This window comes from Petromyzon marinus, chromosome 61 (assembly GCF_048934315.1).
Source record: "Petromyzon marinus isolate PM22_M1 ecotype Great Lakes invasive population chromosome 61, UKy_Petmar_22M1.pri1.0, whole genome shotgun sequence".
NCBI classification, from domain to species: Eukaryota; Metazoa; Chordata; class Hyperoartia; order Petromyzontiformes; family Petromyzontidae; genus Petromyzon; species Petromyzon marinus.
The window spans coordinates 10,605,705-10,621,608 of NC_133727.1; the positions used below are offsets into that span (position 1 = coordinate 10,605,705).

Here is a 15,904-nt window from a genome sequence, read left to right on the forward strand (position 1 = left end):
CGTTTAAGAGACTGCACCGGGGTGTTCATGAGGCCGAGTCGAAAACTGGGAGAGGCCCGGGACCGGTTCGGTATTCGTCACCGATGTTGGGAATCAAACTCGGGTAGCCGGGTTGGTGGCGCAGTGCGCCAACAGCTGTACCACCGCTTTCCTCCCTCCCACCTCCCCCATCCCCAGTGTCATGCCCGGTACATGTATGTGCATACACATATATGTGCATACACACAACAAGCCATGCAAGACACAGGCCCCCCATTTAACCTTCGCCCTGGGTAGCGATTGAATGGGTGAGTGACCAGCACGTGATGAAGTGCATAGAAACTAAAACTAAACTATTTTTTATTTTACCAGGTTAGACCCGCCGAACTTTGCAGCTTTATTTCAGAAGCGGGCCTGGCCACAAATTATAGCTCAACGGGTGGCAGCTTATCATCATCACGTGGACATTTCTAGCAGCCGAATGCTCTGAACGCGTGGTGATGTTGATTTTAATTATGGAGGGAAAAACCGGAGGATTCGGAGAAAAATTCACGCGACCATGGGGAGAGAGAGAGAGACACGCAAACTACAAATATACAGCTGGCGTCAGGGTCGGGATCGAACCCACGACCTCCTGCATACCACGCGAGGTAGTTAACATCTCTCCCACCGTGGCGAGATGCTGTACTGCACCGCGCTCCGACGTCCGTGCTCCCCACCTTCGCCCGACCCGCACCGACCAACGCGTGTGGAGGATGCTCAAATATAACTTGCCACGACCCGCACGCATGGCGCTTGGGGGGGGAAGGCCCTTCTCCCCTGCGAGTGAATTGGCACGAGAGGCCGCATGCGTGCGTGTCGCAAGGGTGGCCCTCCGGTGCTGATGATAGTCCAGGATTCACCGCACCGGGCATTGCTCATTTCAGGCCGAGGTTAGCCCTGGGGACGCGGAAACCCCTAATTGATTGTAACACGTCGGAGGCCCTGGCCGCCAATGTTATTGTGATTCATGTATCGATTATTTCGGGGTCACGGTTTGCTGCGTGAGTGTGTGTGTGTGTCGTGGGGAGCGGTAGTGTAGTGGTTAGCACGTTACGCTACGAACCCAGCGACCCGAGTTCGATTCCCGCTCACGGCCTACACCGTTGACAAATATCTGAACCGGTCCTGGTGATCATCTAGGTTGATTTAGCCTCGAATGAGTACCCGGTGTGATGTGTAAACATCGCCACTGAGGAGACAAAAGGCGGTCGGGCTTGGTGCTGGCCACCCACCCACTCTCGTGCCGTTCCGGCCTTCATAGGTGCTACTCGCTAACAGCACTTGCCCCAACAGTCTGTTCAGGCTATATTGGGGATCTTTGTCTTTGTTTTGTCGTATGCAATCCACACCCGACGGCCTCATAAACACGGTTGTGACGTGAACAAACGCGCCGATTTATTATGATTGCTTGAGCACCACCGCCATGCGGGAGGGGCGATCCAGGTACTGACGTTTCGCCGGTAAGTTACAATTATCGGCATCATCATCGGGAAATTGCCTGATGATGCAACCAGCACGTCCGGCACGCGTGGATCGTCCTTTCAATGCACCGGTGTTCGCGGGGGCCCACAATAAATTTGGTGCGATCATTTACCGGACAATTTCATTTGTTTTTCCCCGTGTCCGGGTGGAGGAGGGCGTCCGACACACACACACACACGTGCACGCACAACAGCGTTGAACCGTCGTTGATTCGTTTCACCTTTGTGCACCGCTGCCCGTTTGGCAGGAGGGAAGAGGCAGTGGCGGAAGATCGGCAGACCCGGACTGCCGACCGTGACCAAGCCACATGGCCGGCCAGATGAGGTGAGTGAGCCCGGTTCAACCCCCGGTCCCTGAACCCTTTTGCTACCTCCTCTGCCTCGGTTTGCCACCCGGCACTTGAGACCCTGTGCTGCCGTGGGCTCAAGCTCTGCAGACTGGCAGCGACCCTCTGGATCTCATCAGCAGCGGGTCGGCCTTGTCGAACGCGTGCGTGTTGACCTCGCCACCCACCTAGCGCGCAAAGCTTGGCAGGAGTTGCCTGAAATAAGAGTCGTCGGTACGTACGTTGAACTTCTTTTGCGCCGTACGTAGCCAACCGTGCTAATCGGAGGTCTGGGGGGGGGTTTGCGCGCGATGGTGGTTTATGCTCCAAGCGCTTTGCGTGCTTAATGAGTGCAACCTCATCAACGCGTTCGTTTGGCAACCGGAAGCCGATGCTGCTCGACGGGCACCGGTGTCGGAGCTTGCAGCAGCGCCTGTCACGACACGTGCCAGAGAGCTTCGTGCACGAATGCACCGCGGTTAATGTTTTTATTCGGCGGAATTCTCACTGGCTTTCTTGGGTGTTCGTTGGCAGGAGCACTCCTCCTACTCGGCGCAGGAGGAGCGCTGAGCCTCTGTGGATGATATTACGTGATGGCATTCGTTGGGAAAAGCCCCCGCGGTCTGACGGAACGCAGCATTCAAGTCGAGTTCCTGAAAAAGCTCGCGGCGCGTGGAGCGAAACGTCGGAGATACCGTTGCCGAATGACGCCGCAGCGGCAACGCGACCCCGAAAACCTTGCGCGGAGATTAAATGCCGTTTGTTATTTATTTTTCCAGCCACTTCATGAATGTGCGTAATATTTGCCGCGATGTCAATTCCCCCTTGGTAACCGCAGCAAGGGGGTTGTTGCTGTTGCTATGCGTGGGGGGGGGGCATTGGGGGGCGTGAGGGGGGGTGGCGTGAAGGGGGGTGGCGTGGGGGGGTGGGGGTGTTGTATTTTCTCCGTGTCCTGACACCGGCGGCGTCGGCGTTGTTGTTGTGAAACGAGCAGCCCGCCCGAGCGTGCGTCACCGCTCGGGCGGTGACGGGGGCGACTCCAGCGCCAGCGACTCCAGCGCCTTTCCTCACCGCGTGTTAACGTGGGATGCGGCGGCGGCGGCGGCAGCAGCAGCAAGAAACAACAGCGGCGCTCGGGATAAGCGGGAACTGAGCGTGGCGAGACCGAATGGTGGCCTCTGTGTGGAGGACGTCCACCGGGGAGACGGGAGCCGATGGATCCGCGTGGGCGGCTCGGGGGGGAGGCCGCCAGCCAGCGGCGGAGAGAAGCGCCCTGGCCGAATTACGGGGAATTTGGCACTCGCGCTGTTCTTTGCGAACGGGGTTGGGGGGGGGGGGCGGAACGTCGCCAGTAGACAAGGACGCGGCGGGGGCACGCGCAGGACGGGGGGGGGGGACATCCCGTTCGTTCGTTCATCAGCCCCGTCAGCGGCCGCGACGGTCTATCCGCTGCTGGCCGGCGACGGCCTTCCCCCGAGCCGTTGCCGCCTCTCACGATCTTGCGGTGTCGCGGTCGACCTGGCGCCTGCACGCCAAACCGATTCGATCGCTCCGTCTCCGCGCGTCAGGTGCTTCCCAGCTAATGCACACGCGCTAATGCACACCAAAATAAATCCCTCTACATCCAGAAGGAAGAGTTTTTGTTGCGGGTTTATATCGCGTAAATACAAACCCCTTGCCCCAACTGGACATCTGTGAAAAAGAGTTTTGTAGCTCATCGGATTCCACCCAGCACAAATCAATATAGTCTGACTGTTGACTCCTTACTTGAAGGGATCTCAAATGTAGTGCCGCAAAATATGCTTCCGCAGATCAACAAGTAGGCTTTACGCGACCAATGTTATCCATAACAGAGGTTTTTGGGATAGATCGCGTGAATATGAAATGTGTCGTTAAACCCGCCAGCACCCCCACGACACAACCAATTAGTAAGCTTGTGTCACGTGAACAACACGTGCCTAATTTGTTACTAGGTCAGCCACACACACCGGTTGTGTGCTGGAGAGTAAACCCACCACAACATTTAAATTTCGAGTACCGTCACGTTTCGCCGGTAACTACAACCAGCCTCTTTAGGTGACAGCCAGAACTGTGAAGTCTTTCTGTTTCGGACTTAAATAGGAGTAAAGGTGATATTATTACTGTCCATCAATCAAGTATTTATTTCTAATGTACTATTTCGTGCAAAAGAGGCAATTCAAAGTGCTGTACAGATAAAATAAAACATTGTTAAAAGACTTAAGCGCAAGAACGATAAAAGCAAGTTCCATACAAACAAAATTTCATCATAATAAAAATAACACTGTAAAATGATCTCAAGTAAAAGTAGGTTTTAAAAAAGTTTTTAGGTTGAACTTAAAATTGCTTAATGATTGTGAAGCCCTCACTGTGAGCCTATATCGGTCGCGAGCGCCTACGAGTTAAACATTCCCCTGTATTGCCGTGACTTTATTGCTTCTGGCAGTGTGCTTCAGTAGCTTGATGCCAGCGTCGGGGTCTGCTGCTGCTGGCCACGACCAGAGAGAGGGGCTTCAGCAGAGTCGTCTCTAGAGAGAGGAGAGAGTTCGTGCAGCTGTTCGTCCTCTTCCTCCTGCTCGGTTGAAGGAGCGCAGACCACAGTGGGTTTACCGCGTGGGTCCATAGCTTGGATTCGCGTAGCCATACAGACTGCCGGGGCAAGAGTCGGTGAGCGCCTATGAGGGGGCGGTGGAGCTCGCACTGCGCTCGGCCGACCTTTGTCTCCCTGGCAGGGGCCCAAAGCCGGTGCGGGTATTCTCCACCGATGGAGCTCCACTCCGTGGTGCGCTGCGACGGCCTTCACGGTTGCAGCCGCACACACGGGCGGCGCACAAAGACAAAGATCCCCCATATAGCCTTAACAGACTGTAGGGGCAAGTGATGTTAGCGAGCACCTATGAAGGCCGGCACGGTACACGAGGGGGTGGGTGGCCAGCACCACGCCCGGCCGCCTTTGTCTCCCCAGTGGCGATGTTTACACAACGCACCAGGTACTCATTTGAGGCTGAGTCGACCTAGGGTAGGCCCAGGACCGGTTCAGATCATCGTCACTGCTGTTGGCCGTGAGCGGGAATCGAACCCGGGTCGCCAGGTTCGTAGCGCAGCGCGCCAGCCGCTACACCACCGCTCCCCTTCACACACGACGCATAGCCACACACACATGCACAGACACACACAGACAGACACACACACGCACGCGCTGCTACACAAGCGCACGCCGGGGGCGCGTGAGGTCTGCCCACCAGCATCCCCGAGCCACCGCTGCCCCAGCAGCCCGCCGCTCTCTCAGGCGAGCGGCAGTCAGGCGGAGGTTGCCGCTATAATTGGGGCGCGCGTTGCAACCTTAGCCGGAGGCGGCAGGAACAGGTGGCGTCTGGCGGACGCCGCGGGGGACGTGGGAAGGGCGCCCCGCGTCACGCGAGGCTCCCGCGAGCACAGCGCGCGTCACCGACCGTGCGTAAGCGGCCGCCCCCCCCCCCCCCCCTCGCTCCCCGGCCGTGGCTCAGCCCGATGGGGCCGGCTCCGTCGGGGGTTGAAGCGAACCGCGAATCGCTCGCCGGGCAGCGATGGCGGGCGGGCGGGCGGGCGATGGTCGGGGTGGGGGGTGGCGAGTGAACGAGTGTGAGAGCGTGCGTCGCTTTACGTGCGTTTGTGTGTGTGTGTGTTGTGGGTGCTCGCTAACAGCACTTGCCCCTACAGTCTGTTAAGGCTATATGGGGGATCCTTGTCTTTGTTGTGGGTTAACGAAGGTGCTCGCTTGCGGCGCTTGCTGCTGCAGTCCGTTAAGGCTCTACGGGGAGTCTTTTGTCTTTGTGGGGAGCGATAGCGAAGTGGTCAGCACGCCGCGCTACGAACTCGGTGACGATAGTTCGATTCCCGCTCGCGGCCACCACCAGCGACGATTATCCGAACTGATCCTGGGTCTCCGCTAGGTCGACTCGGCCTCAAATGAGTACCTTGTGCGGCGTGTAAACTGGGGAGACAAAGGCGGTCGGGCGTGGTGCTGGCCACCCACCCCGTCGTGGGCCATGCCGGCCTTCATAGGTGCTCGCTAGCAGCACTTGCCCCTACAGTCTGTTAAGGCTATACGGAGGATCTTTGTGTTTGTGTTATGGGGAGCAGTAGTGTAGAGGTTCGTAGCGCAGTGCGGCGACCAGAGTTCGATTCCCGCTCATGACCAATAACAGTGACAGTGAATATTTGAGCTTGTCCCAGGCCTCCCCTAGGTCGACTCATCCAGGTGTGGTGCTGGTCAACCCACCGCTCGTGCGCCGCGCTGTCCTTAATAGGTGCTCACTAACAGCACTTGCCCCAACAGCCTGCTGTAGGCTATACAGGGGATCTTTGTCTTTGGAGGATAAGAGAGTATACAAAGCAGACCTCCGATCATTGTCGCCCCACGTGTCAATTAAAATAAGCTTTGAGTCCATCACCCTAGTGGCTTTCCCATCCCTGTCAACCCTTTATCAGTGCGCCTACATTATTACAGACCAATTTAGAGCCTTATTGGTCACCCCGGGCCCCTAATAAATCTCAACGTCCATCCAACATAGTCCCATTACAAGGGAGAAGCACAAAGAGACAAATTATGTAATCGTTGTTGCCCGTATTGAAACGGCTGTACGCCGTACGGACCTGAAAACTCAATTCCCCTGTACAAGAATACGGGGTAAACCGTATGGGTTGACACGGTATGGTATGGTATAGTGTGTAGTGTTTAGTAATGTAGTGTATAGTGTAGTGTATAGCATCCCTGTCAACCCCTTATCGGTGCCCCTACATTATTACAGACCAATTCAGACCTTGTTGGTCACCCCGTGTAAATCTCAATATTCATCCTACAAATCCCGTATTGAAACGGCTGTACGCCATATGGACATGAAAACTCAATTTCCCCGTACAAGAATACGGGGTAAACCATATGGGTTGACAGCCCTATGCTTTCCAGACCGATATTATTGAGCAACCGTTTATTAAATTTTCATTTAAAGCTTTCGTGACTGCAAGGATTCATATTCTTGGTTCTTTCGGTAAAGTCACGTAGAAGGGAAACAATAAAATAATAAAAATATAAAACAATAAAATGATCACGACGTTTTGACTGCAACACAGGCAATCATCATCAGGTGTGAAAACCACAGCAGGAAAATTTGAAGAAAAAAAGACGCCACTTTTTTCTTATTTTCTCACTGTGGTTTTCACACCTGATGACGATTGCTTGTGTTGCAGTCGAAACATCGTGAGAATTTTATTGTTTTATATTTTTATTATTTGATTGTTTCCCTTCTACGCGGTGACTTTACCGAAAGAACCAAGAATATGTATCCATTTATTAATCAAGCAAACTCTGGAGCGAGTTTTTTTTTGGACCTTTGTCGCCATCATCGAGAGTCAGGCGTGTTGCGGGGGAGCGGCCGTGTCACAGTTCGCGCCGCCGCCGCCACGGGGGTTTGAGTCCCCGCCCTGGCCGACATCGGTGGCGATTCTCTGCACCGGTTCTGGATCTCCGCCAGGTTGGCTCGGTGATTAATTGGTGTCCCGCTACACTGTGTCATGCAAAAGCCCTCGGGAGACAAAGGTCGGAAGGTGGCCGACCACCCAAGCCGTCGGCGACTCATTTTGTCCGTCGGACACGGACGGCGGTCGCCGCATCGTCGCGCGGCGCTTTCGGACGCGCTCCTGCGGCCGTCTGGAACGCTCTTCCTTACCTTCCACTATTCGGAATGCACTGGGAGCTACGCACTTCACATCATCTAGATCGGAACACTAATTTATTCAGAACTGCTTATTGTTGTTGTGTTTGTTTCCCTTCCCTCCCGCACCTCCGATTAGCGCGGTTGGCTACGCAAGCGTATGTTTCTGATATCGCCCCTACCTATACGCCTGTGGGTTTCAGAGCCCTTGAACTCGCTGTCCCCGCGGGCAACAAGGTGACCCGCCACCTGGCACGCCAGCGGGCACGAGTCCTGCCGGTCGGGGGGCGGACGATCGCTGCCGCTGCGCGCGACCCCGATTGGGTCCCGTGACGTTGCGGTTGCCCGAGCGCCGCTCGCGAGCCGATTGAATCGCTGCCGTCCCGTCCCCTCGGTGGACGTAGGCCGCAGAGCGCCGTTGCCATCCCTTGGCGGCCGCTCCGGCGTTCTCCCTTGCCCGACGGGCATCCCCACTCCCTTTTCCGCGATGTCGCTCTGCCCGCCCTGGGGTCCGCTTGCTTCCATTCGCCGTTTGATCGACGTGAATTGGGTGGACGCAGGTGGTGCAGGGGGAAGCGGATGAATGAAACCTGCCCATTGCTTCAACGGCTGCGCCGGGAGATCGAAGCCGGTGGCCTCGGCCTAGGTGCGGGTCTGCGGTGGGCGGTGATTTTTGCCTTTCAAGTGTGTTCTGAGAACGAGGCGTTGACCGGCCGGGTACGTTGACTAGCTGGGTACTATTGACCGGCCGGGTACGTTGACGAGCTGGGTGTGTTAACTATCTGGGTACGTTGACGTGCCGGGTACGTTGACTAGCCCATCTCTAAACCTTTATAAACAGCTTGCCCTCAGAGGCTAACCTCCCAGTTCCTGATGACGAGTGCTTGTGTTGCGATCGCAACGTGATTTTTTTATTATTTTTATTTACTTTATTTTAATTATTTTATTGTTATTATATTTTCTATCTACGTGACTTTACCAAAAGAACCATAGAATATGAATTCCTGCAGTCACGAGAGTTTTAAGTCAAAATTTCCTCGCCTGCTATGCAGGAGGTCGTGGGTTCGATCCCAACCCTGACGATGCCTGCTGTATATGTTGGCATGTCTCTCTCTCTCTCCCCATGGTCGCGTGGATTTTTCTCCGGGTCCTCCGTTCTTTTCCTCCACATTTACAAACACGCGCATTCGAATATTTGGCCGTCATAAATTTCCACGTGACGACGATACGCCGCTTGTCTTGAGTTGTAACGCGTTGCGCTATCATTTTGTGGCCATGGCCCTTCTGAAGGAAAGATACACAGCTCGGTGGGTCTTACCTGGTAAAATGTCAAACATAGCTTCGTTCGACTTTTGTCCACGTCTGAGCGAGCGGTTGCCCACCGGGCAAGGTGATCGGCGTCGTTGATGGACGGGTAGCGACCAACCGCGTGCACGCGATGGGAAATCCGTCGCCGCAAAGATCCCTGGGCGGGACGCGCGTCACGGCCGCGTGCGTCCTCACCCCCATCACCGCCCCCCCCCCGGGCGCAAACCGGCGACCGCAAAACGCTCGCTGCGACCGGTTTTTGCGGAGCCGTCCGACGCGCACCGCGAGCGATTAATCGGTCGCCCGCCCTACCGAGTTTCTGCGCGAACGACCGCTCTGGGCTGCTCGTCGAGACCCCGGGGCGTCGTCGATTCCCGTCGCCCGCCCCACGTACCCCAGCCAGGTGCGCTGAACGCGTGCCAGGCAGCCTCTGGGGAAAAGAAAAAAAAATATTTGGTGGGCACGCGCGAATGGGGGTCTTTGACGTTCCCGTGCCAAATTCCGAGCGCCTCGAGCGCTCGGATGACTGATGCGTTTTCTGGGAGCCGTCTGGTAGCCTTTGAAAAGCAAGCAAGAGGACGAAATTGATCAAATTCGGCCAAAAATCGGTTGAAAACCGGCATTCGCGACGACGCAGGGAGGGTTCTGGGTTTGTTTATTTTGTTTAAGCGATCAACGCCGCCGTTTCTGAGGAGCGCCGGCCGGCAGGTGGGTGGGCGGGCGCGGGGGGGCTCCTTTGGCCTTTTTTCATCAGTCGCTATCCTCACCACCGGCCACGTATGGACGCACCGCCGGCTACGGATCGACGCACCGCTGCACGAAGACCTCTCCGCGTTGTCGCCGTGTCTCCCTCTCTCTCTCTGCCGCGCTCAGCGGCGCAACGAACCGGCTGGAATCGTCGCCCAACGAGACGGTCCGTTCGCTCCACCTCCCCGGGTGCCGTCCCTCCTCTGTCTGCCACCCCTCGCTGTTCTCCTCGCTCTGTGGAACTCCTTCCAGCGGTGGGGTGATGTTAGTTACCTCGCCTGGTATACAGGAGGTCGTCAGTTCGATCCCGACCCTGACGACGCCTGCTGTATATTTTGAGTCTGCGTGTCTCTCTCTCTTTCTTCATCACCACGGTGGCTAGGATATGTTAACTACTTCGCCTGGTATAGAGTAGGTCGTGGGTTTGATCCTGACCCTGATGATGCCTGCTGTATTTTTTGTAGTTTGTGTGTCTCTCTCCCCGCGTTCGCGTGGATTTTTTTTCCGCGTCTTCCGAATTTTCCCGCCACATTTAAAATCGACATCTCGAGTATTTGGCTGACATTAATTTCCACTTGATGATGATTCGCCCACTTTGTTGAGCTATATTTGTGATACATAGCAGCTGAGTGGGCCTCCTTACCTGGTGAAATATAACAATGGTTTAGTTTTTAGTTTAGTCTTAGTGTGCTGCCCGGGTGCCACTTACCATCCTGTGGAGTTTGTATGTCTCTGATTTTGTGTACATCCTCGATTCCGCGCGTTCCTCTTCCCATCACTCAACTTCGTTCCACGCTTGCATCTCTCCGTTGTGTCATATACGCAAAGTGGAATCTCTTTTGTAGGTGACCCGGAGGACTTGAGGTCACCAAGTCGTGAGACTTTTTACCATTAGCACCCAACGCGAACCACTTCGTCACAGCTTGTCACGGTTTCAGGCTCGCGATATGTGTTACGGAAATCCGTTCATGATTTTGTCTCACGTCTACTGCATGCGTATTGTATGATTGTGTTATATACGCGGCGAGCGGTAGCGTAGTAGCGGTTAGCGCTACGCTGCGCTACGAACCCGGCGACCCGAGTTCGATTCACGCTCATGGCCAACACGAGTGACGACTTTGTGAACCGGTCGTGGGCCTCTCTGAGGTCGACTCAGCCTCAAACGAGTACCTGGTGCAGCGTGTGGTAAACATCGCCACTGGGGGAGACAAAGGCGGCCGGGCGTGGTGCTGGCCACCCACCCCCTCGTGCGCCACAGTGCCGGCCTTCACAGGTGCTGCTCGCTAACAGCACTTGCCCCGACAGTCTGGAACACGCTACACGATGAACTTACGTCGGCGTAAGTTCATTATTTACGATCACGCGGTGATTTGACGTGCCCCACAATTTTTCCGGGCTTTAGCCATTTCCTGCGACTTAAGCAACCGCCTCCGTTGGCCGTGATGTTTAATCACTAGCTGGATGATTGACCGACGGCGGACCTTGTGGCTTCCGGAGTGAGAAGGGGGCTGCAGTCTGGTGGTGGGTAAGAGACGTTATTGAAGTGACCCTAGAAGTCAGTGTGCGATTTCACCTTGAGTGGGCAAATTTCCTGAAATTGCAAAGCGAAGCCCTGGGGAATAACAGCGTTTCCGTAATGAGTGGAACAACGGTGCAATCGGAGCGCAATCGGAGCACGATCGTGGTGCAATCGGAGCGCAATCGGAGCACAATCGTGGTGCAATCGGGGCGCAATCGGAGCACGATCGTGGTGCAATCGGGGCGCAATTGAGGCATAATTGTGATGCAATTGTGATGCAATCGGGGCGCAATCATGGTGCAATCGGGGCACGATTGTGGTGCAATCGAGGTGCAATTGTGGTGCAATCGAAGCGCAATCGGGGCGTGCACTCATCGCCGACACCCCGTAACGAGACGAACGAACTCGATGTCTTAGCGTCCCGTCGCAGAGGGCAGCTCCCTTCCGCGTCCGTTTGGTCGCGGCCCCGAGAGGGGGCGGCCCGAGGGTTGCGAGGCCGAGGTGCGAAATTCCTGGGGCGCAACCCCCCCACCCCCCGCCTCCCCCCCCCCACCCCCGCCTGTAAAATAGTGCCTCGATTCATGGAGCCCCCGTCGTGAATTTACTCGACGTGCGATCGGCGCGCGGGGTGCGAGTTTCGGCGGGTGGGGGTGGGGTGGGTCGGTGCGGTCTGGAGGACCGCAGGCGGCCGCCGCCGGCTCCACACACTGACCCCGCTGTGCCGTTCCGGTGGCTCGCCACGATTGATGAAGTCCCGCGTGTCCTCTCGAAGGTTAAAAAACGGGGCCCTCCAAAGTGGCAGAGGGCGCTCTCCCAAAGCGCGGCCGACGAAGTTCGGTGCGCCGTGGAGCCGCGGGCACGCCGCCCGCATTCTCCTGGTCGCGAGACGCTCCGGGGAGAGCAACGGCAACCGGAGGTCACGGGACAGACCCAGGTGCCATGCGTTGACCGACACACACACAGACACACCTACAACAACTTAACACGCTCGCAAGCAATACCGTGTGGCCTTAAAAGAAGGAAAAAAAGGACACGATGGGCGACGTTTTTGGGCCCTCGTTCTTGAAGCCCTCGGGTCAATCCACTGCTGGATGAAGGCGTCTCTGTACCCCGTTTCGGGCAGGGGGCGGGCGGGCGGGTGGGCGGGCGGGGGGGAGGGGGTGCGTTCCCGGTGAGGCCTCGGGAACGCTTGCAGACGTTGCTTGTCGCTGACGCGTCGGCCGTGGAAGGGAGCCACGTCCGTCGCAGGCGGTGCGCTAACCACGGTGCCCGCTGCTCCTCCCCGCGCACGCCCCAAATGTCAGCGGCGTTCTGGTGCCCCTTTCCTAGCGACTCCTTTATTACCTTTTCGTTATCGCCATCGAACCGACACACCAAATGTTCGTGACGTTTCTTCGCGGGAACGCCGCGAACACTTGGCTGCTTTTGCCCTCTTCGGCAACGATTGGCGACTTCGGTACTCTGGGCGCAGGCGCCCTGTGCCGGCGTGGAACCCCCCGGGGCCAGCATTCCAGCGAGGTGCCGCCAGCGGTCCGGCAAACAAAAGCTGCCACTCGCAAGAAAGCAGCACTCACAACCGAGGTTTCTCTTTTTTGTTGTTGTTGTTGTTGGGTTTGATGGCATAAAATACCAAACCTGTCAACCGCCGATCAGTGGTTCGCTTGACGTTGATCCAAAACGTGGAGGGAAATAAGTAATATTTAAAAATACTTTTTTTAAAAACACGCTTTAATGAAATGTACCGTACTCGTAATGGCAAAACTGCACGACTCCGAATCTTGCCACAACGTAAGGGACCGTGGTGATTTACAGCCAACGTCAGTTGAGCGTGGACGATTAGACCCAAGCCGAAACATCTAACATATAAAAAAGATCTTCTTTGGTTCTTTCGGTAAAGTCATGTAGAATGAGAATAAATTAATAAAATAAAATAACACAATAAAATTCTCACGACGTTTGTGTTATTTTATTTTATTGATTTATTATTTTATTCTCATTCTACGTGACTTTACCGAAAGAACCAAAGAAGATGAATCCTTGCAGTCACGAAAGCTTTAAATCGAAATATAAAAAATATGGTTAAAAAATATTTTGTTGATGTTTAATGATATAATATAGTATTGTCATCAGTATGACATGAGTATACCAAGTTTGCAGTCGATACCGCATTGGGAAGTGGGTTAAAATTGAGTTACGAGATTTGAGGGTACGACAACAACAACAGAGTGAGTTAAATAAAAGCGTGTAAAAAACGGAGGACCCGGAGAAAAATCCACGCGGCCACAGGGAGAGAGACACGCAGGATCGAACCCGCGACCTCCTGTATGCCAGGCGACGTAGTTAACATCTCGGCACTGTGCCACCCCCAACATGATGATCATCACTCCTGCTACGATCACTATCACGGCTCTCATGATACTGGTAGCTTTACTTACATCTCGTATATTTATCATCACCAGCAGCAGCATCGTTCATATCATCATCACGACCATTAACAGATCGTGCAGTACAAATACACTGAGCGTGTACGCGTTCGGCCCTTTTGTCAGTCCACTGCTGGATGAAGGCCTCCCCACACTGTGTGGATAGCGACGCTGTGTGGATCACGGAGGGGAGTCCTTTTACCGTACTTCACCGCGCTGGCTAGTGCCGGTTTGGAAAAGGCGTGGGAGCATCGGCGAGGGAGCGTAGAAGTGTCGTGCAAGAATGGCTTTTGCTCCGCTGACCACGCTCAGCTGATGTCAACCTGGCATGCATGGTGTTCACCCATCCAAGCGTTATCCAAGCTTGAACCCAGTTGGGCTTACTTCGGACTGATTCGGGTATATCACCTGCCACTGCCAATAGCCACGGCCAGGAATTGAAAACTCTGATTTGCAAAGTTCCGCAGCCCCGCGCGCTAACCGCAGGGCCGCCACCGCCGCTCCCACCAACCCACCGCGTCGCGTACATCTATATATATAAGGGAAATTTGTGAATATGTGTGTCTGTTCAAAATGTTTAGCGTACTTCCCGACATGCAAAAAACTTGACATTGGGCATGTGGGTAGCTTCCAGACTGTACACAATGGGAAAAGTATAAAAATAGACTTTTGTATTTTGGGGGGGGAGGGGGGGGCGCAATAATGGATATAATTTGCACGGCAAGTGAGCGGTGACGTCACATCTGTGATGTCACCCGCATGCGACAGCGTCACCCAGTGTGCCTGCTGACGTCACGCAGCGTGTGTCTAACGTCACACACAGTGTGCCTGTCTGGCGTCACGCAGTGTGCCTGCTGACGTCACGCAGTGTGCCTGCTGACATGACGCAGTGTGCCTGTCTGACGTCACACAGTGTGCCTGTCTGACATCACACACCGTGTGCCTGCTGACGTTACGCAGTGTGCCTGTCTGACGTCACACACAGTGTGCCTGCTGATGTCACACACAGTGTGCCTGCTGACGTCACGCAGTGTGCCTGCTGACGTCACGCATCCCCCCCCACCCTCCGCGTAGGCCGTGTATTAATCCAAGGCAAGAATCCAAGTCTCGGGCGAAGCCGGGTAGTTAAAGCAAGTCCTCTACAATCGCCACGGCACCACTGCTCTCTCTTCGCACAAAGAGACGCAGAGGGAGGGAAGCGCGCATCCTCTCTCCGTTAAGCGTTACAACATCAACAGTATAGGGTTTTTTATTGTTATTATTATGCGTGTGAGAGAAAAAACCGGAGCGCCCGGAGAAAACCCTCGCGCACACGTGCGAGGGGGCAACGTACAGATGGAAACAGATGCCGATTGGTCAGCTTGCTGTCGGTTTAACACGTAGGCTCTTTCGCGACTAATATCCATGAGAGGCTTTTTTTGGGGTGAGATTGCATGAATATAAATGTGTCGTTAAACCCGCGACCACCTGACGCAGCCAATTAGTGAGGTTTTTATTTTGTCACGTGAACAAAATGTGCCTAATTAGTTACTAGTTGAAGCACGCCGGTGTTTCGGAGAGTAAACTCACGATGGTTACAGTTCGAGTACTGTGACGTTTCGCCAGTCATCATTTGCTTCGTCAGTAAAACGTGGTGGGTTTACCCTCCAACACAACCGGTGTGTGTGTGGCTGGACTAGTAACGAAATGCCACGTTTTGTTTAACGTGACACAACCTTGCTGATCGGCTGCAATTTATATTTACGCGATCTAAACCCCAACAAACCAAAAAACCTCCATGCTCTTTGGTTCGTTTGGTAAAGTCATCACCTCGGTATAAAATAAAATAAATCACGACGTTTCGGGCGCAACACAAGTGTCCGTCATCAGGTGGGGGAAGCCTTGGTCTGCTGCTGAGGCAGACTGTTTTAAAAGGTTTGAAATGGGTGTAGCTCAAGGGTCATAAAGAAGTGGCCGAGGCTAGTGATGTTAATGTGATAAATTAGCATGTAAATGTAAGATAGGAGAGCGGCCTCCTCGACGAGGGCACGGAAGTGGCTATGTTAATATGAGGGATTAGCATGTTAATGTGAGAAATTAGAGGGCACGGAAGTGGCTCTGTTAATGTGAGGGATTAACATGATGTTCATGTGAGAAATTAGAGGGTACAGAAGTGTCTCTGTTAATGTGAGGGATTAGCATGATGTTCATGTGAGAAATTAGAGGGCACGGAAGTGTCTCTGTTAATGTGAGGGATTAGCATGATGTTCATGTGAGAAATTAGAGGGCACGGAAGTGGCTCTGTTAATGTGAGGGATTAGCATGATGTTAATGTGAGAAATTAGAGGGCACGGAAGTGGCTCTGCTAATGTGAGGGATTAGCATGATG

At 54.5% G+C, this 15,904-nt stretch overlaps 1 protein-coding gene across 8 annotated transcripts in view; it reads left to right on the forward strand.

The window, feature by feature from the left end:
* Nucleotides 1-15,904, forward strand: part of LOC116955654 (protein Jade-1-like) — a 110,981-nt gene that overhangs the window by 52,184 nt on the left and 42,893 nt on the right. For all 8 annotated transcript variants that reach the window (XM_076053542.1, XM_076053545.1, XM_076053543.1 and 5 more), the window contains one exon: nucleotides 1,751-1,827. In XM_076053542.1, coding sequence (XP_075909657.1) covers nucleotides 1,751-1,827 — 77 coding nt within the window. The remainder of the gene's footprint in view (nucleotides 1-1,750; nucleotides 1,828-15,904) is intronic.